Genomic DNA, 18,486 nt, shown 5'->3' with positions numbered 1-18,486 from the left:
AACTTGTGTATAGTATGCAGCCCTTCTGGATGGATTCCACATCAGGTTCAGAAGAGTTGTACCTCACCAGCTCCTATCCTTACCTTTGGGTTCTGCAGCCACATCTCCAGCCTCTGCACAGCCATCTGCCGCACCTCTTTGTAGCCACAGGTTGCTGTCAGCAGCCGAAGGAGGTTCCTGGAGACGTTGTCCATCGGCTGGCGCCGGTTGAGTTGATCCCGCAGCATGTCTAGGACATACTCCTCCACACTCTCTGCAAGGTCCTCATACCTGGGCCAAACACACTGCATTTTATTCACTTCCACACAAGCCAGTGTGGTCACACTTTGCTCTGCCCAGAGAGCAGCATCCTTTCTTCTCTGTGGTTACGAAGATGCAAAATGTACTCCTGGAACCACTTTCATCTGATGCTCAGCATCTTCCAGCAATGCCACAGGACAGCTAGTGCAGAGAGAGAGCTCCCTGTACACACAACTGCAGGAGCAGGTGGGTATAAACAGACCTGCCACACACAGGGGAAGAAGCACTGTACCTGGGCATGAGCTGGCCCTCCTGCTCTGGGCTCATTTTTTCCTCTGCAATCAGCAGCTCACTCTGGCTGTCTTCCTCCTCTGTCATGGAAGGGTGTGGGCTACTCCCTAAGAGAGACCAGCACACTTCATGAGACAACTCCTCTTTCTACAGATCACTCACTCATGCTCTTATATGCTCTCCTTCTCTCAAGGATCCCTTTCAGCAACACTGAGAGGCCACAAGTTGCTTCCTCAAGTTGTATCACACAGAGACCCCTTCTCCAAGCCTCTTTCACACCCTGCCCTCAAACATCCCCAAGAGGGAAAAGAGCCCCAAAGAGAGGAAAAGCAATGCCTGGAACTCAAAGGCTGGTTGACATGACTCCATCCAGTAACAAACTCTTCTCACCAGCCAGTTACAAAGCTCACCAGGCTCCACCCTCAGCTCCCTACCCCATGGTACCAGCATTTCCAAACATCATCTTACCAGCACTGAGGTCCCCTCCGCTACGTCCAACTTCTCCATGCAGGAGCATGCTCTTAGGAGGCATCTTGGTGTTAAAAGCTGTTTGGATGTTATCCACAAATGTCTTACAGTGAGGGCTGTCCACCCAGATGCGCTCCCCAAGGGAGTCCTCAATGTACACCTGCAGAAGAGAACACAAGTCATGCTCAAGCCCTTTTTTTTCCCCCTGTGTGTCTCTGGTTAATCAAAGAAGCTTCCCCAGTTTGTGTTTATATTCAATATACAGCTGCAAACTAGGAAAATACCATAACCATTGCATGGATGAAAAACAGAGCAGAGGACTGCAGGCAAGTCACAGAGGAGCAGAAAACCAAACCACTACATTCCAAACTCTACTGGACATCCACTCTCTCAAGAAGCAAAGGTGATGTAGCAAAGATTTTACAACTTTTATCACCAAAATATAGCAGTTGGTCTTTTAAAAGCTTAATCTTGTTAAGTGAGTGGGCTTTTTAATCCCCACAGACCAACTAGAAAGTAAATAGTCCCTGGGACACTTACACCTATACAGATTGTCAAAGGCATCTCAGTAAAGAGCAAAGATAAAGCAAACACAGGCAAAGGAGGCCACAGCATTTCAACAGCTAGGGCAGACTCTTCTTTAGAAAGAAAACAACAGGCTCTGGTTTTCTCCCTAGTCAGTACAACATGGGCCCAGTCTCCAATCTTTGCCTCCTGCAGCTGCATTCCCCTCACTGGGCAACAGGCCACTGGATATCCCCTTTGTCTGCAGCAGGAATAAACCCTTTGCTGTTGTCCTGCCCAAACACATGCACATTTCCCAACCCCAGGCAGTTTTATCCAGTCTGCCCACCACTGCCCCAGTCCAGCAGAAGCACCCTTGGTTCAACAACCTTGACAAAGATCTCTGGCCAGTTTTCATCCTCTTCATAAGCTGCCATCAGAAGGTTGCAGGCCAAGACAGACACAAGGCTATTCCCTTTGGCTTTGAAATTGATGGAGGCATCTCTTCGAAGCAGGCTGCACAGTGCCTGGAATATCATCCACAAAAGTTAGAATAATAATCAAGCCATCTAGCAAGAAAGCACACAGAAAAGCTTTAGAAAAAAGAAACACAAACTGCAGTAGCTTGCCACAGAGGTATGGTGCTCACCAGGACAAGCAGAGTATGCTCAAGTTAGCAGCAGCAATACACCAGTGCCAACACAGCGGAGCCCTCACCTCGATAACCCCTTCAGTGGCAAATATGTTAGGTTTGATTTTTGCCAGGTACATGAGGCTCAGGTACAGGGTGGTGTCAGGTTTGGCTCTGTTCATTTTCAGCTGCTTCACAGCCCCACACAGCACGCCCTCGATGCGGTCATCGTTGCCTTCGGCCTCCGCTGCCTCGATTTCATCCAGCAGCACCGTGGGCACAACTGCAACCATCGACACACAGGTATCAGTGTTTACCCCCACGTGAAATAACCTCACCTGAGATGCTGGCAGGGTCAGCCACAGGGAAAGTGAAGCATGGACCAGCTAACCTTTAACCCCTGTAAAGCTACCCAACTGCTATGAGAAGTTGGGTCTCACACCCGGCAACACCCCTTGGTTCTTTTTCAGTTGGTCTGTGCTTGAATGTAAAGGTATCAAACACCAAAAAGCAGAATGACACCTCAAAAAGCAAGCACTGCTCAGGTGCAGAGTTTGATAATGAAATAAATAAAATGCCACAACTCAGGATCAAAGATTTCCTCAGGCAGTCTTTCAGATGCTGCTGCTACTAAACTAACAGCCAGAGGGGAAACAACCCAATGCCAGCAAGAGAGAAAACAAGGCTTTAATTTCAGCCTTATGTCCATCAGAGAAAACTCTTAAGGACAGAACCTAAAGGTTAGGCTTCAAGAAAGGTGTGCCAGGGAGGTTTAGGCTGGATGTTAGGAAGAAGTTCTTCATAGAAAGAGAGATTGGCCATTGGGATGTGCTGCCCAGGGAGGTGGTGGAGTCACCATCACTGGAGGTGTTTAAGAAGAGACTGGATGGGGTGCTTGGTGCCATGGTTTAGTTGATTACATGGTGTTGGGTGATAAGTTAGACTCAATAATCTCAAAGGTCTTTCCCAACCTGGTCTGGTCTATTCCATTCCATTCCATTCCATTCTATTCTATAAAGGCTCCTGGGCTGAAGCTCTGGGGAGAAGTAAATAGAAGCTTGCATCCCCACCTGCCTGCCGTGGTCTATTCTCCCAGGCACCCAGTACCAGAACAAGAGGACACAGTCTCAGGCTGCGCCAGGGGAGGTTCAGGTTGGATGTTAGGAAGAAGTTCTATACAGAAAGAGTGATTGCCCATTGGAATGTGCTGCCCAGGGAGGTGGTGGAGTCGCCGTCATTGGAGGTGTTCAGGAGGAGACTTGCTGGGGTGCTTGGTGCCATGGGTTAGCTGTTTGGGTGGGTTGGATTGGTTGATGGGTTGGACACGATGATCTTGAAGGTCTCTTCCAACCTGGTTTGGTTTATTCTAATAAAGGTTTATTCTAATAAAGCTAAGTGAGGCCTCACCTTCGATGGGGATGACAGACGGCTCCTTGATAGAGGGCGAAATCGCTCGCTTCTCCGCCACGGCCGCCTCTGCCAGGCGTCCCAGGGCGCTGAGGGGAGGCGTGGAGGAGAGTTTGGGGCGCTTGGTCAGCCCCGCCGGGCCCGCTAAGGCGGCGGACGCGTCCCGTTTGCGCTCGGAGGGCAGCCCGGGGGGCGCCGGCTTCAGCAGGGTGACAGCGGTTTTGCCCTCGCCGCTCTGCCCCTTGGAGCCCAGTGCGATGAAGTCCCCCGGCGGTGGGTGCGCTGCAAGGGAAAAAGGGACTGAGGTGACACCCCCGATCCGTAGTGACCGCAGATCGCCGCGACCGGAGCGCTCCACCGGCCCGTGATTGCCCCGCCCCCGCCTCTCCCTCCCCGGGCGCGGCGGCCACAACCCGCCGGGACTCACCAGAGGGCTTGGGCACGGCGCTGGGCCGCCGCACGGCAGCAGCCTTCGGCCGGTTCATGGTGCCGGCGGGCGCAGAGCTCCGCGGGCGGCAGCCAGCCCCTGCCGACGCCCGGAAGCGGAAACTCAAACTGAGCCCCGCGGTGGACGCGAAGAGCGGCGCCTCTCATCCGCCCCGCGGCACAGCGCCGCCTCGTGGCGGGGAACGGTGGCGGATAGTGCCCCCCCCACCAAGCGGGCTGAACGGGGAACTGCAGCCCGCAGCGGGATGGGGGAGCTGGGTGGGACGCTGTGGTCAGGGCGAGGACTGGGAGAGTGGAGGGCCTCTGGGGGAAGGCTGGGGCCAGGCAGAGGCTCGGATTCATGCAGTGGGGCTGGAGATGTTGAGATTGGGAGGCTGTTTGGTGGCAATGGGAGGGCTGGGATCGAATCAAGAGGCTGGGATGCAGGGGAAAGGATTTAGGAGTGGAGATTAGGGGCTGAAACCAGGCATTAGGATAGGGGGCTGGAATTTGTGCGTGGCTGGAATTAGAAACTGAAATTGACTGGGGCTGGAAATGGAGGGACTTGGACCGGGACTGAAATTGAGCAGCTGATTGAGGGGCATGGAATTGGGAGGACCGAGATCAGGGACTGAAATTATGGAGTCTTGTAGTAATTAGTTGCCCCCCCCCTTCCCCATCATCCACTCCACGCCACCACCCCTGTCCCAATATCACACTCCCAGGCCAAGCTCTCCAAGTACCTTTATTGCAGCAGGAACCATGGGCACCTACACCTCGACCCACGCCACAGACCCAGCACCACCCCAAGGGCACCAAGCAGCCGAGACTCTGCCTCACACCCCATGTCCCCAGCCACACTGGAAGAGGGTCACATGGCAGCAGGTGACAGTCTTCACCACCTCCTCCACAGCAGAATCCTGTCCTTCAAGGCTGGAGCACTGAGCATCTCCCAGATGGGTGGCTTCAGCAAGGTGGAGGGTGACCCTCCCTGCTCACAGCCACTGCAGGGAGAAGCCCTGACTGAGGCTGATGCCAAGGTTGCTCACAGTGAGAACCTGAAGAAGGAGAGGAGACAGTTTGGGGTACAGCCATGGCAGAGGGGATGCAGAGCATTCTCTTCCCTACCCAGCTTGGCTGAGCTCCACTCACCCTGAACCCTAATGTGGCAGAAGAGCAATACTGGAATCCTCACCCACCTCCTAAGCCACTATGTGACAAGAGCTGGAGGAGAAGGATGTCCTCCAGAACAGGGTACTCCAAGATGGAGCCATACCTGGTGCAAGTAAGAGAATGGCTTCTCCTGACCATTCAGAAGCACCTTGCTGGGTGGCTCCTGCACTCCAAAGATTGTCAGTGTGTCTGTGGTGACCTCTGTGGCCTCAGCATTGGAATGGAGGACAGTGGAAGTGAAGATGTTCTGCAGAAGGGGACAGCATGAGCTCGAGGTGGTCAGGTGCCACGGGATCCCCTACTGCTGCCTTCCCTACCATGTCCCACCTGGGTGACATTGAATATCAGGTAGGAGTAGCTGCCTCGCTCAAAGGTGTCCAGGCTCTCGCCATCATCCCAGAAGAGGTCCCCCCAGGCAGTGCCACTCCGAGACAAGGCCACTATGAGGTGCAGAGGATTCCTTCGGGTTGCCTCAGTAGTGGTCCCTGGTTTCTGCAGTTCAAAGACATGGGTGCTGTAGGGTCTTGAACACCCAGGATGGGAGTCCAGGAGCTGAGGTGGTGGGGCACACACTGCAGGCAGCCCCTGGGGAGGTGACAGGTGGGTGCTCACCTGGGTAGGCAGGATAGCACCCTCACGGACGTGCAAGTTGAGGTGGTCCAGGGGGGCCGGCATCTTCAACATCTCTCCACTGCTGTTCACTGAGGAACCCTGGGCAGGAGGTGAGAGAGACACGGATGTGAAGTGGTGAGGGGCATGGCAAGGGGCTTATGGACAGGTCTGGGCAGCAGTGCCCTTCCCTTCTTCCATCAGGGCTTGCTGGGCTCAGTCATGGCTCTCCACCCACAGCACCGAGACAGCCAAACAGGGACCATCTGCCCCCCAGCCAAGCACCATGGTGCTCCTCACCGTGTAGAAGTCATACCACACGCCTCGGGGGACATAGCCTGTGACTGAGTCCACCCCAGGCTCCAGCACTGGTGTCACCAGCAGGCTCCGGCCCCACAAGAACTGTCTGTCCAGCCCCAAGGTGGCCACATCCCAGGGGAACCTGCGGTGGGATGGAGACGCCGCTCGGATCGGCCACGTCTCCATGGTCCAGCCTAAGGGCGTCCCCAGCTCCTGGCAGGGGTGTTCTTACTCAAAGAACAAGGGCCGGGCAACGGTGTCCCCTTGCACGTGGGCACGGTGGAAGAGGGTGTAGAGGAAGGGCAGGAGGAAGTAGCGAGTCAGCAGCACGTTCTTCATGGCTGTCCTTGCCGCAGGGCTGAATACTGTTGGGTCCTGGGCCTGGGGGAGATGTAAGGAGTCAGCAGCTGCCCTCTCCCCAACCCCACTAGGCCTCTCCATCGCCATTGACCTCCTGCATATTGCATCCCACATCCTCTAATCCTAGATCCCACATCCTCCATCCCACATCCCCCACCCTGCATCCTATAAACAGAATACAGAATTAACCAGGTTGGAAAAGAACTTTGAGATCAGGTCCAACCTATCACCCAACACCATCTAATCAACTAAACCATGGCACTAAGTGCTTCATCCAGTCTCTTTTTAAACACTTCCAATGATGGTGACTCCACCACCTCCCTGGGCAGCACATTCCAATGACCAATTACTCTTTCTGAGAAGAATTTCTTCCTAACATCCAGCCTAAACCTCCCCTGGCACAGCTTGAGACTGTGTCCTCTCATTCTGTCACAGGTTGCCTGGGAGAAGAGACCAACCTCCACCTGGCTACAGCCTCCCTTCAGGTAGTTGTAGACAGCAAGAAGGTCTCCCCTGAGCCTCCTCTTCTCCAGGCTGAACAACCCCAGCTCCCTCAGCCTCTCCTCATAGGGCTTCTGCTCCAAACCCCTCCCCAGCATTGTTGCCCTTCTCTGGACACCTTCCAGCATCTCAACATCTTTCTTAAGGGGCCCAGAACTGGACACAGTACTCAAGATGTGGCCTAACCAGTCTATCCCACGTCCCAGCCCTGGGATGCCTGCCAGCAGGCATGCTGCCCCCGACCTTCTCATTCTGGGTGTTGTGGTTGCGGGCGAAGGGGTAGAAGGCACCCAGCTGCATCCAGCGGGTGCACAGCTCCTCCGAGGTGCTGCCAGAGAAGCCGCAGATGTCCGCCCCGACCAACGGGATGCCAAAGAGGCTGAAGCTCAGCAGTCCTGAGAGCAGGGAAGGTCAGCAGGGCGCAAGGAGTTTCAGAGGTGTCTCCAAAACAAGCAGAAAGCTCAGTGGAGCTGGGGGTGCTGGCAGCAGGGAGGTGCTGGCAGCAGGGGGGTGCTGGCAGCAGGGGCCTGCACGCAGCCCGTGGCGCTCACCTGGGATGGAGTAATACATGTCCTTCCACTGGCTCCGGTTGTCACCCAGCCAGTGCCCAGAGTACCGGCCCTGGCTGGGGAAGGTGGAGCGGGAGATGATGAAGGGGCGCTTCCCCCGGATCTGAATCAAGGCACTGGAAAACAATGGGAGTGCTGAAGCAGGAGGTGAGAGCAGCCCCACAGGAGTTCACCTTATCCCATGATGACTGGGGAGAGTTCCAGCCCCATGGCAACCCTGAAGTGCCACAGGCTCAGCCCATGGGTACAGGGAAGGCTCAGCACTAGGATCATCCACACATCCCTCTCAGAGCAGCACCGGCTTCCTTCCTCTGATGGTTTATTCCCATCCTGAAGGCTGCAAGCATCCAGAGCATGTCCCCTTTGGACCAGGGATTCAAATCCCCATCCCTTCCCTACCTAGTCCTGTGCAGCAGGATTTTGTCCAATCCCATCCCCACGCCTGTGGGAAGCAGGATGCTGGAGTACCTGGCCGTGGCTTTGGCTTCCATCAGCCCATAGAGGTTGTGGAGGTTGTAGTGCACGGAGGCTTTCTGCTTGGCTGAGGCACACACTGTCTTTGCAGAGAGGGAATCACCCAGCACAGCTGCCAGGAGGGAGAGCACCCATTGGCACATGGTGGTGGGGGGACGCAGGGGGGACAGGCTCCCTCCACACCCATGCTGGCTGTGGGCCAGCCCTCCCACAGACATGAGCCAGCCATTGCTGCCAGCCCAGCATCAAAAGCTTATGCAGGTGGTTATCCTGCACCCCAACAAGCATGCAAGGCTTGGCCATGGACACCAGCCCATGCAAGTAGGGATGGAGACAGTCAACATGTGAAACAGAGACACAGTGTCTAGTAAGAACATTTTTCCCCTGTGACACTCTGCTGCCTGTGGTCTCAAAGCAGGTAGAACCAACTGACACAGGCTTGTATTTCATCTTGCTCCTTACCTGGCACATAGGGTGGGCTGTCAAGTTCTCCTGGGGGGCAGCCATCTTGAGACCCATCCATGAAGTTGGATGGCTCATTCATGTCCTAAGCAAGGAAAAATTGTGGAGCAATTTCAAAGAGAGGGTTTGGGAAATTAGTGGAGAGGCCTGGAAAAGCTTCATTTGAAGGACAGATGGTCCTGCAGGACACACACTGGGGGAATAAGGAGGGACTTACAATCCAGAGGCCATCAAAGGGCACATGGGCATAGAAGCGCTGCAGGTTCTCTAGCCACCACTGGTGTGTGTCTGGGTTGGAGAAGTCTGCAAAGGCAGTGAAGCCAGGCCAGACCTACAGAGACACCACAAAAACATGAGTTTAGTGAGTAGGTCACTTGCAAGGGGCTGCTACAAAGAACAGGGTGCAGAGAGTGAAACAGGCCATGAGCCAGAAGATAAACACAGGATGACTGCTTTGAGTCCTGGATGCTGTACACACAGCATCCCTTCTGCCTCCATGGTACCCAGGAGCATCAGGATGCTGAGGACTTCCCCACAGCCCAGTAAGTAGTGGCAGCTGATGGAGCAGCTGTTCAGCCTCTGCTTGCACAAACCTAGATACCACCTAGCCCAGGGCACATCAGGGAAGAGCCATGATTTCTCCATGCTTTGTTTCAGTCCAGGAATTTTAGCCAGTTCATTTTTTCCTGTTTTCAGGCTACAACAAAAGTCCTTCCATTAGAGATGGCAAGGGAGAGCCAGTGAGAACACACAGCCAGGGTGGACAAACTGTGAAGGAACCACCATGGAGCAGACCTGCAGGTGTGTGTCCATGGCAGACAGCCTCCCCTCAGCCAAGAAACAGGAAGGGAGGGAAATCAGATGACCAGCCTTGGGCAGCGCTGACACCTCCATTAAGCTCATATGACTTCCACAGGCTCCTCTGCTGGGTCAGGGGATGGCTCCTGGTGTCTGTGGAGTCACCAGGAGGTGACACCCCATGCCAAGGGCTGAGCCAGGCTCTGGCAATTATCCCGGGGAGATTCCTTGGCCACTTGGCTTCCCCTCCAGTGTGAGGGATGAAATCCCCACCTTGCTATTGCACAACTCCACAGGGCTGGGATTTCTCCCCAGAGCTTCTCACCTGCCCAATGAGTGGCTGCCCTTGGCTGGTGTTGAGGAACAAGCCCCGTCTCAAGGCTTCATCAAAAGGCCAGTAGGAGCCATGAGGGTTGGTGCTGCTGATGCCAGGATCCTGGTGATGGAGCAGAAGGTTAGGGCCATTCCTGGCAGACTGAGGTCCCTTTTCCATGCCAAGGCAGTGTGATTTGGAGAAGAGGACGACCCAGACGGGGTCAGCTGGAGCCCACACACAGCAACTGTTTCCCCCAAGGGGAACAGAAACTTGCTTCAACACTTCCAGGCATGCTTGTAAAATGCCACTTCTGCAAGTCTCCAGGACCCATTAGGGCATTTTGGGGAGGGGGGACAAATACAAGAAATCTGGCAGTTATGCAAGAAACACCAGGTCAGGGATGGGCTTGGCCTACAATGGGGAGTTCAACAGGAAGGGAACCTGATCTTCCCCTCCCCAAACCCTCCCCACTCCCCATCGCCCTCAGCAAGCAGAACCCACACCCTCTTTCCTTGTAGAGGGAAGAAGGGAGATCACAACTAGGTCATGAGATCCCAGCACTTGTGGGGATGAGAACACCCGAGATGAGCACCCACGAGTTAAACAGCCTGACCCACAGTTCCTCCATTCTTTCACCCAGTGGCTACAGGGCCACTCCTGCAGCAGACAGGAGAAGCAGCACAGCACGAGAATCTGGCTGTGTCTCCACAGTCCCTGCATTTGGGGGATTTCCAGTGGCAGTTTACAGCTGCCTGCCCAGCACTGGGGACCGGCCTTGGATAAAAAGTCCACAGGGCAGAAAACGATCAGATGGGACCATAAACATCCCTTATGCCTCTGTTTTACATCCCAGCTCTGCAGCAAAGACAGCACAGGGGGAGAAGAGAGGGAGTACCAAGATCATAACGTAGCGCTGCCCATGCTTGTGGAGGTCTTCCACCAGCGAGGGGAGAGAGGCAAACTTCTGGGGATCGAAGGTGAAGTCTCGGTACCCATCCATGTAATCGATGTCATTCCACTGTGCATCCTGCAGGAGAGTGGCTCAGTGAGGGGTGATGGAGATTGGACCCCCCCCCCCCCATATGTCTGAGAGGCTACCTGGGGGATCTGGTAGTTCCTCATGGCTCTCACAGTCTGCCAGGTCTCATTGCTGGATCCATAGCCCCAGCGGCAGAGGTGGAAGCCAAGTGCCCAGAGGGGTGGCATGGCTGGGAAACCTGCAGCAGGAGAGCAGGGGCACAGATGGAGTGTCCCAAGATGACAGCAGTGTCTCAAAAAGATTGGGAAGGGAAGTGGACAGGGTAAAGGAGGCAAATACTGACCCTCGATGTGCTGGGAGAGCTGGGGTTGGGATGGCTGGGAATCACTGACCCCTCCTGAGCTGGGAGGGCTGGGGACAGTGGGAAGCTTGGGTAGACAGGGATGGGGACACGGGGAAGATGCCTGCAGATGGCCCTGTACGGGGGCAGGCACTTACCTATCACTTGCTGGTACTGCTGGATGACCATGTTGGGATCAGGCCCCAGGAAGATGTAAAAATCCAGCACTCCCCCTATGGTCCTCCAGGTCAGGCCTGGAGCAGGCTGCAGGGCCACTTCTTTTGGGAGAGGAAGGAAGAGAAAAAGACAGTGACAACTGGGGAGCAACACCCAGACTGCAATCCCCACGGCAAGGACCTAACACCATCAACAGCCAACACGCAGCCTCTGGCAGGGGAACAGAGAAATCCCTGCCTTGTGCTCAGTGGATGCTAAATGGGTGTCTGGAGGCTTAAATCATCACAGCTTGGGGAGATGGCTGGTTTCCGTGGGGAGAGAGCTTGCTATCTTAAAAATGTGCTCTTTAAGCCCAAAGCTGCATCATTCTCCCAGCTTCCACTTAAAGATCAAGAGCATACAGAGCTTTCCATCACGTCCTCCTCCAAAATCCCCTCCTAAGTGAATCGGGACTTGTACAAGCAAGCGTGTGGTAGCAAGGGCTTCCCTGGGAAGGGCTTTTCACCCTCTCCCACGAGCTCCTCCTCAGGAATTTCGGTGCAATACAGCCGAGCGCAGCTGGAGCTGAGAGCCGCGGCGTGCACAGCCTCGCCGCAGCTGGCTGCAGGCTGGGAGGGACGGCTGGTCGCCGGTGCTGTCCTCGCTACGGCCGAAGCCCGCGGGAGCTGCTGCGCTCTCAGCTGGCACACACGGGTGGATCCCGGGGCCGCAGCCGGTGCGGCACAGCTGGGAAGAGCGCGGGCGGCAGCTGGCATCCCTGGCTGCACCCCAGCCGCGCTGTGCCACCGGGCCTGGGAGCAAAGCTGCTAGGGTGGAGGGGGAACGGGCATGGAGGCACACACAAGGCACTTGCTTTTCCACAGCAACTCGGCAGCTGGGTGTGTGGTTAAACTGCTCGGCAGTTGCTAAAGAGCCTCGCCATAGCCAGGAAACAGATGGCTACACTCAATAACAGAGCCATCAAACCACATCTTTCCCTTTTATGGCTTCTTCTCGCCCCAAGTTCCCGAACCACCCACTCCAGCAACTCGCATCTGTCCTTCTGGGTCCCTCCTCCAGGGACAAAATGGCCCGGGGTCCCCAGGACACCTACCCATTGCATTGCTATTGAGGAGAAAAACCCCGTGAGCATCTCCACCCTCCTCCATCAGCAGGTAGAAGGGATGAGCACCATAGAGGTTGAAGGATTCCTGCAAAGAGGAGGTGCCAGATGAGAGAGTAGCTCCCAGGCAAAGCAGGAGAGCCCTGCTCACCAGGGGTGAATAAATGCCCCCAAGCTGCACCTGCTGCCACCACCTAATCAGGCATCTGTCACCACTGTGAGGGACAAGGTGAGGGAAGAGGATCGTTTCAGAACTTTCACTGAAGGCCATGGGAGGCTGCTGCTTCTTTGCAGCTCGGGGGCTGTTACTGAGCTGGGCTGGGCAAGGGGGAAACCACCTGCCTCACCACAACCTGTTGCACGAGCAGCAGGGTGGAGCGGAAAACACCCGGGGCCCTCGGAGTGCCAAGAGCATTTTGCAATTGCTCTGAAATCCTCCCTGGCACATATCTGCCCGTCGGCCCTGACCATCCCTTGCCTCTCCCAGGGCTGCTGCCCACTCCCCTGCCATGTCTTCCCAGGGCTTGTCCAGTGCACTGGAGAGCAGTATCCCTGTCCTTGCCCACTATATCCCCAAGGGGACAGGGGAGATGGTACCGTGGGAGAGACATCACGGGCCCACAGCGTGAGGGTGGTCCAGTCCAGGCTGTGCAGGAGGGTGCTGCGGTGCTCCCCCAGCCCGTAGAGGAACTTGGATGGGAGCAGTGTGGATATCTGAAGAAACTGGTCAGCAAAAATCAAGGGGGCCACAGTGGTGTTGAGCCTGCCAGGATGACATCAAGGGAGATTCAAGATGATGGAATCCATTGAGATCCATTTGTCCATCAACAATTGACCCTTTCCCTCTGAAAGCATCCCAAAGTACCTGTGCAGCAGCATATGTCCCACCCTGCATTTAGCCCAAACACCTTGGCCCAGGCAGCATTTTCCAGCCTGGCTGGACATGGGGCAGAGCCCAAGCCTGACCCAGCCTGGCCCAGCGTGGTACAGCCTTGCGCTTGAAACCAGAGGTTTCTACTCAGGTTGTTATTAACCACTGATGTGACAGGCTAGTGGGGGTTTTCAGCCTGTTGTTGCTAATAAGCAATTCCCAAGTAAAGGACAGACCACAGGCACCAGCAAATGGGAAGGAGGAGGGAAGGATGGGATCCCATAACACCCTGGCACACACTGATGATCTGTTTGGGCTCTCCGACAGCTTAGTGTGGGAAAAGCCATGGAGGTGACTGAGAGCAGCACAGCAAAACCACCCACAGTCTGTTTCCACAAACAGCCTGGAGCTGTGGGTGTCCCTATGGCTTGGACAGCCAGGGGAACCCAAAAGCAGAGTGAAACAGGCAAACCAAACACTCTTCAGTGGCCCTTTCCCTGAACCACCAGGTCCCTTACTGGTGACATGCCAGCAACCAGCACAAGGTTTGGCTGCCGAAGGACCTGGTGGGGAATTAGGGAACTGGGAGGATTTTGGAGAAATGCTGATTCCACCCAGTCCTGGCACAGCCACAGCAAGTATCTGGCCAGCCCATGGGGCTGGGAAGCCACATGCTGCTGAATGCCCACATGAGCACTGCTGAAAAAGATGTAGACGAAGAGCTGTTATTGGCTGGAGATTTCCCAGCATGGTTTTCCCAAATGAAAAACACTCCAGGAAGCATGCTGGAGCCTGTCTAGGGTGAGATAAGCTCTGCCCCACTTGCTGTGGGATATGGAGGAGGTGGGTTCTTACAGCACTGCTCCTGTCGCCCTGCGCCGCAGCAGCACCCCAAAGGGGTCTCGGGAGAAGTCCAAGCTGTAGATAGGATTTTCTGCTCTCTTCATTGCCCGAGGAACCTCAAGGGGAACTTCGTATCGTGGATTGGCTGCATCTGTTATCTGTAAAAGAGACAAAATGCACTTTAAAGAACAACAAAGCAAGAGGCTAATGGGGTTGAGATGTTCTCTGGCCACCTACAGCCATGCCTAGAGCACAGTAGCTTTCAGAAGCAGTCTGACCAGGGGATGGTCACCTATGGGATGGAGGATGCAGGGGTGCAGGAACACAGTCACAAGCTCTGGAAGGTAGCCAGCAGGAAGCTCACCTTGATGTGCAGTCGTGTGTTCGTCTCAAACTCCACATCCAGCCTCAGCATCATGATGTCCTGAGGGTAATAGGCTTTTTCCCTCCGCACCAGCAACCCCACCATGCCCAGTGCTGTCTGATTGAGGCTCTCCAGTGTGTAGCTGGGGAAGTCAGGGGGGTAGAAGCACCAAGGCACGCCTCGCTTGCCTCCAGCCGGCGCGGAGGTCTCGATGAAGCAGCATCCCCGGCTTTCGCAGAGCTCCTGGGTCACCACCACACTTCGCTCTGGGTAACAGTCAAAGCGGTGGCTCTCAGGTACCAGAAGACATTTGGCAGGCGGTGTGGGTCCGGGCCAGCCCCTTGATACTTGCCGCAGAACCCAGACGGTGACAGCACTGAGCAGCATGGCAGCCACCAGTAGCCCACTGCCCACACACCACGGGGCCAGCTTCCCGCGGCTGGCAGGTGTCGAGGTGGATCCTTCTTCTTCCCCCTGGCATGCCACCGGCTGTGGCACCGCCGTGGTCAGCTTCTGGTACGACTTCATCGTTCAGGTGCTGGAACAAGGGAGAGATGGCAGCAGGCATGAAGGAGCTGGGATGGGAATGCTTGCCCAAGTCTCAAGGACAGCCTCCCCACTCTCAGTGCCCATGGTTCAGGCCAAGCCTGCCTGTCTTGGCTTTGCCAGGGTCAGATGGTTCTGACCCTGCTGGAGTGTGGGGAGATGCTGTCACACAACTCTCCACCAGCCCCACAGGACAAAGTGCCATCTGCCTGAACTCCACCTGCTCTCAGGGTGGCAGAGCACATCCTCAAGGAGTGAGTTTTTCCCAGGTTGGAATTTATGGGCTGCAGTGTTTCTGGAAGATGCAAGCCAAAGAGAGCTCCCTCTGCCCTCTGGAGCAGAGCTATGGTGCTGGGAGCTGCAGCTTCAAGATGCAGAGATCCTCTGCTCCGAGCATCCTCTGCCCAAAGCCCTGAGTCAGAGGTTTCAGCCCTGGGGAGGGCTGGGTGAGGGATGGCAGGGAATAAACATTCAGTCTTTGCCTCCCACTCATAAAATCCGATTTTAAGAACCTTTCAGGCAAACATCTGCCAGACCCCACACTCCAGCTGAGTGCAGAGAGCAATCTCAGCACCTTGAATAAGAAGCAGAACTTTCTTCTCTCCATTTCCTGCCCAGCCATAGGCACTCAGACCCGGCTTGCCTCCCCTCCGCCCCGCAATCTGTGAAAGCACAGCCAAACGGCTCTCCTCCGAGAAGCAGATTTTATTCCTCAGCAGCACCCCCCACTCAGCTCTGTCACCAAAACGGCTCCAGCTGCCACGGCCTGGCTCCAAAGCCACCCCAGAGCAGCATCGCCTGCCCAACGCAGCCCCTCAGCCGGCGGCAACCGACGGTCGCTTCCCCATGCGCGGATGGCTCCGGGCTGGCAGCACCCACCCACCGCGGCCCAGCATGCAAACCCCAGAGACCTCGGCATGCCACCAGCCCATACACCCATGCTCATGCCAGGCCACCCTGCAGTGGGGGCATTCGGGGACTGAGACAGCCAGTGTCTGCGGCAGGGGGTCCCCAGCCCCGGGACCCCCCAGTCCGGCCTGCCGAGGCCCCTCTTTGGCCGTGCCAGGCTCTTACATACACGTGTCCCCTCTTGACATTGTGGCTGCGGGCAGGAGGGCAGCAGGCAGAAGGCAGGCAGGAGGTAGGCAGGAGACAGGCAGGAGACAGGCAGGGCTTCCAGCTGCTGCAGCTCTGCCTTGCTCCACCGTAAAAACCCTACAAGGCGCCCGGCACCTACCGCTCCTCTCTAGTAGCAGCGCCTGCACACCCGGCGCTGCCCAGCCCCTCGCTTCTCTGCTTTTGTGCTCTGTGCTGTATTTTTTTTTTTTTAAACTGTGTCTGCACCCAGGGTTATGCGACAGCTCCGAGGTGGAGAATATGGAAATCGGGGATTTTTAAGATTTTTCCCTGCAGCCTGGATGCACACAGAGGCTCAAAGCCAGGAGTGTTAATGCCTCTGTCCCACTTTTGTGATGAGAGCACTTCACCCAAAGCAGAGTGAGAGATGTCTCTGCTGAGTCCCGCACCGTGGCTTCAGGAAATCCTGCTGCTGGATGTGTTTTGAGCATACAGTGGGTGGGCTAGACCCACACCCCCCCGCAGGAAAGGTCTTTTTCCACCCAGATTTTCACCAGAGGTCCTTTCTCCCATGCACTCTGGTTAATGAGCTCATACAACTGCGTGCTCCCTGCCCAGGCTTCCCCTCTCTCAGGGGACTGGAGAGCTGCTCCGTGTTTACTATCAGAGACCGCTGCAGTCTAAAGGTCACCAGCAAAGGACAACAGACCTTTGGAGCAGAATTGCTCCACAGCAAATGAAAACTAAAAGAGCTGTTGTGAACAGGACGATTCACCCAGAATTTCAGGTGATGCCCCACCCATGCTATATGTGGTCTGTCAAACCCATGTTGTTGCAAAGACAGGGGAAAACACCCCAGTTCTGCTAAGCCCCATGCCTGCAGTTGTCAGCACTGAGGGCAAGACCCTCCATTCAGGACACAGTCAGCCCTGTCTGGCCTTAGGGACGACTATCTCATGGATGTCTCAGGGAGAAATCTTGAATGATGCAGGACAGCTCCAGCCATTCCTGGTTATTACCATTCAGAGAGGGAATGGGAGCAGGTGGCCATGCAGATGAAATCGGTGGTCTCACTCCTCTGCTTGCTTGTATTGTCTCTCTAAGCCAAAAGAACTGCCTCAGGACATAAGGGCAAACCTCAGAGGCATCAGTGAGGACCACAGGGATAGCTGAAATCTGCCTTCCAGCCTTGGACACACTTCATCCCAGTATTCAGGGCATTTTTTTAACCAGAGCCTGCAAATCTGAGAGTGGCAAAGGGCAATGCTGTTGCAGTCAGACTGGACAGGAGCTTCATGCCATTGCCTGGTAGCTTTAACCAACCTCATCAGCTCAGTTCCAGTAAAACCCAGCGGTTTCTTTACTGCAGGGAGGTGTGTCTGCCCCAGACCCCACTTCAGCCAGGGCTCACTCTGGCTGCACAGAACCATGGGGCTGTGGCAGACATGGTGCTCCCCATGTTTTGCACATTGTTTAAAGGGAGCCATGAAAGACAGGATCTTACTCTAAACCTCAGCTGTAGCCCTTAGATCTGCTCCAATGTGGACGTGTGGCCTCAAAGCTGTAAAGCACATACTGCTGGGGACAAGCACAGGCTTTCTAATGTAGTTGTGAACATGGAAAACTAAAAGGGAGTGAGTCCTTTGATGGAAGCAGTTGGGTTTGGCCAACTGTCCTGTCTGTGTTACTACATCTGTTTGATGCACTTTTATCACAGTTGGATACTCGTGGGGTCTGAAATGCTGCTCACACCATTGGGGTCAGGGTGTTGTCTTAGCTCTCACAATGGCACAAGGAAAGAGCAAGGACTGGGTTCAGGGCAGGATTTGGTTCTGCTGCAGCACTGAAAGGGTTCTAGCCACTGCCAGAGGGTCAGCCCTGTGAGCATCTGCCTCACAAAGTCTGCAGACCAAAATAGCCCCTGAGCAGCCTGGAAAGCCATGTGGAGCAGAGCCAGCAGTGTGCCCAGATGGCCAAGAAGGCCAACAGCATCAGAAAAAAGTGTGGCCAGCAGGTGTAGGAAAGTGATTGTGCTGTACATGGCATGAGTGAGGTGGCACTTTGAATACTGGGTTCGTTTTTGAGCCACTCACTACAGGAAAGACATTGAGGGGCTGGAGTGCATCCAGCGAAGGGCAATGGAGCTGGTGAAGGTTCTAGAGAACAAATCTTATGAGGAGTAGCTGAAGCAACTGGGATTGGAGGAGGTTGAGGGGAGTCTTTATTGCTCTCTACAACTGCCCGAAAGGAGGTTGTAGTGGGATGGGTGTTGGTCTTTTCTCCCACGTAACAGGTGATAGGATGAGAAGAAATAGCCTCAGGTTGTGCCAGGGGAGATATAGATTGGTTAATAGGAATAATTTCTTTACTGAAAGAATGGTGATGCATTGGAACAGGCTGTCCAGGGAGGTGGTGGTGTCGCCGTCCCTGGAGGTGTTCAAAAACCCTGGGGACATGGCATTTCAGGACATGGTGGTGTTGTGTTGAAGTTTGGACTCAATGGTCCTAGAGGTCTTTCCAGCCCAAACGATTCCATGACTCTAAGGCACATTCCCCTGCCCCACTGCAACCCCCAGCCCCTACACGTGGGGGTGCAAAGCCCCACGGCCCAGCCGCGCCCCTTCCCTCTGGGGGACCTCTCAGGAACGGGCCGGAGAG

General features: G+C 55.3%; 2 protein-coding genes across 8 annotated transcripts in view; both read right to left on the bottom strand.

Annotated features, from left to right (window-relative positions):
* INTS1 (integrator complex subunit 1) overlaps positions 1-4,065 on the bottom strand; it is a 33,252-nt gene extending 29,187 nt beyond the window's left edge. For both annotated transcript variants that reach the window (XM_068146690.1, XM_068146691.1), the window contains exons 1-7: positions 3,969-4,065; positions 3,542-3,823; positions 2,221-2,417; positions 1,893-2,030; positions 1,000-1,159; positions 533-638; positions 84-270 (exon numbers count right to left, since the gene is read on the bottom strand). In XM_068146690.1, the coding sequence (XP_068002791.1) occupies positions 84-270; positions 533-638; positions 1,000-1,159; positions 1,893-2,030; positions 2,221-2,417; positions 3,542-3,823; positions 3,969-4,026 (1,128 nt within the window). In that variant the 5' untranslated portion in view covers positions 4,027-4,065. The remainder of the gene's footprint in view (positions 1-83; positions 271-532; positions 639-999; positions 1,160-1,892; positions 2,031-2,220; positions 2,418-3,541; positions 3,824-3,968) is intronic.
* Positions 4,066-4,699: 634 nt separating this feature from the next.
* LOC137445177 (lysosomal alpha-glucosidase-like) overlaps positions 4,700-18,486 on the bottom strand; it is a 16,090-nt gene continuing 2,303 nt past the window's right edge. For 3 of the 6 annotated variants that reach the window (XM_068146675.1, XM_068146677.1, XM_068146679.1), the window contains 19 exons: positions 14,206-14,743; positions 13,854-13,999; positions 12,725-12,890; positions 12,119-12,215; positions 11,007-11,126; positions 10,628-10,746; positions 10,425-10,556; positions 9,539-9,649; positions 8,633-8,746; positions 8,416-8,500; positions 7,948-8,065; positions 7,462-7,595; positions 7,154-7,305; positions 6,282-6,430; positions 6,050-6,191; positions 5,753-5,851; positions 5,468-5,632; positions 5,244-5,387; positions 4,700-5,025 (listed from right to left, as the gene is read on the bottom strand). In XM_068146675.1, the coding sequence (XP_068002776.1) occupies positions 4,963-5,025; positions 5,244-5,387; positions 5,468-5,632; positions 5,753-5,851; positions 6,050-6,191; positions 6,282-6,430; positions 7,154-7,305; positions 7,462-7,595; positions 7,948-8,065; positions 8,416-8,500; positions 8,633-8,746; positions 9,539-9,649; positions 10,425-10,556; positions 10,628-10,746; positions 11,007-11,126; positions 12,119-12,215; positions 12,725-12,890; positions 13,854-13,999; positions 14,206-14,733 (2,784 nt within the window). In that variant the 5' untranslated portion in view covers positions 14,734-14,743 and the 3' untranslated portion in view covers positions 4,700-4,962. Of the gene's footprint in view, positions 5,026-5,243; positions 5,388-5,467; positions 5,633-5,752; positions 5,852-6,049; positions 6,192-6,281; positions 6,431-7,153; positions 7,306-7,461; positions 7,596-7,947; positions 8,066-8,415; positions 8,501-8,632; positions 8,747-9,538; positions 9,650-10,424; positions 10,557-10,627; positions 10,747-11,006; positions 11,127-12,118; positions 12,216-12,724; positions 12,891-13,853; positions 14,000-14,205; positions 14,744-15,662; positions 15,681-15,825; positions 15,920-18,486 lie in introns of those variants that run through there. The other 3 variants (XM_068146674.1, XM_068146678.1, XM_068146680.1) reach the window with 3 other exon arrangements.

The sequence above is a fragment of the Melanerpes formicivorus genome, unplaced genomic scaffold (genome assembly GCF_026170545.1).
Source record: "Melanerpes formicivorus ecotype bairdi unplaced genomic scaffold, bMelFor1.0.p_v2 SCAF_14, whole genome shotgun sequence".
Taxonomy (NCBI): domain Eukaryota; kingdom Metazoa; phylum Chordata; class Aves; order Piciformes; family Picidae; genus Melanerpes; species Melanerpes formicivorus.
The sequence above is the reverse complement of the archived record's forward strand: the minus strand, read 5'-3'. Positions and strand labels throughout refer to the sequence as shown.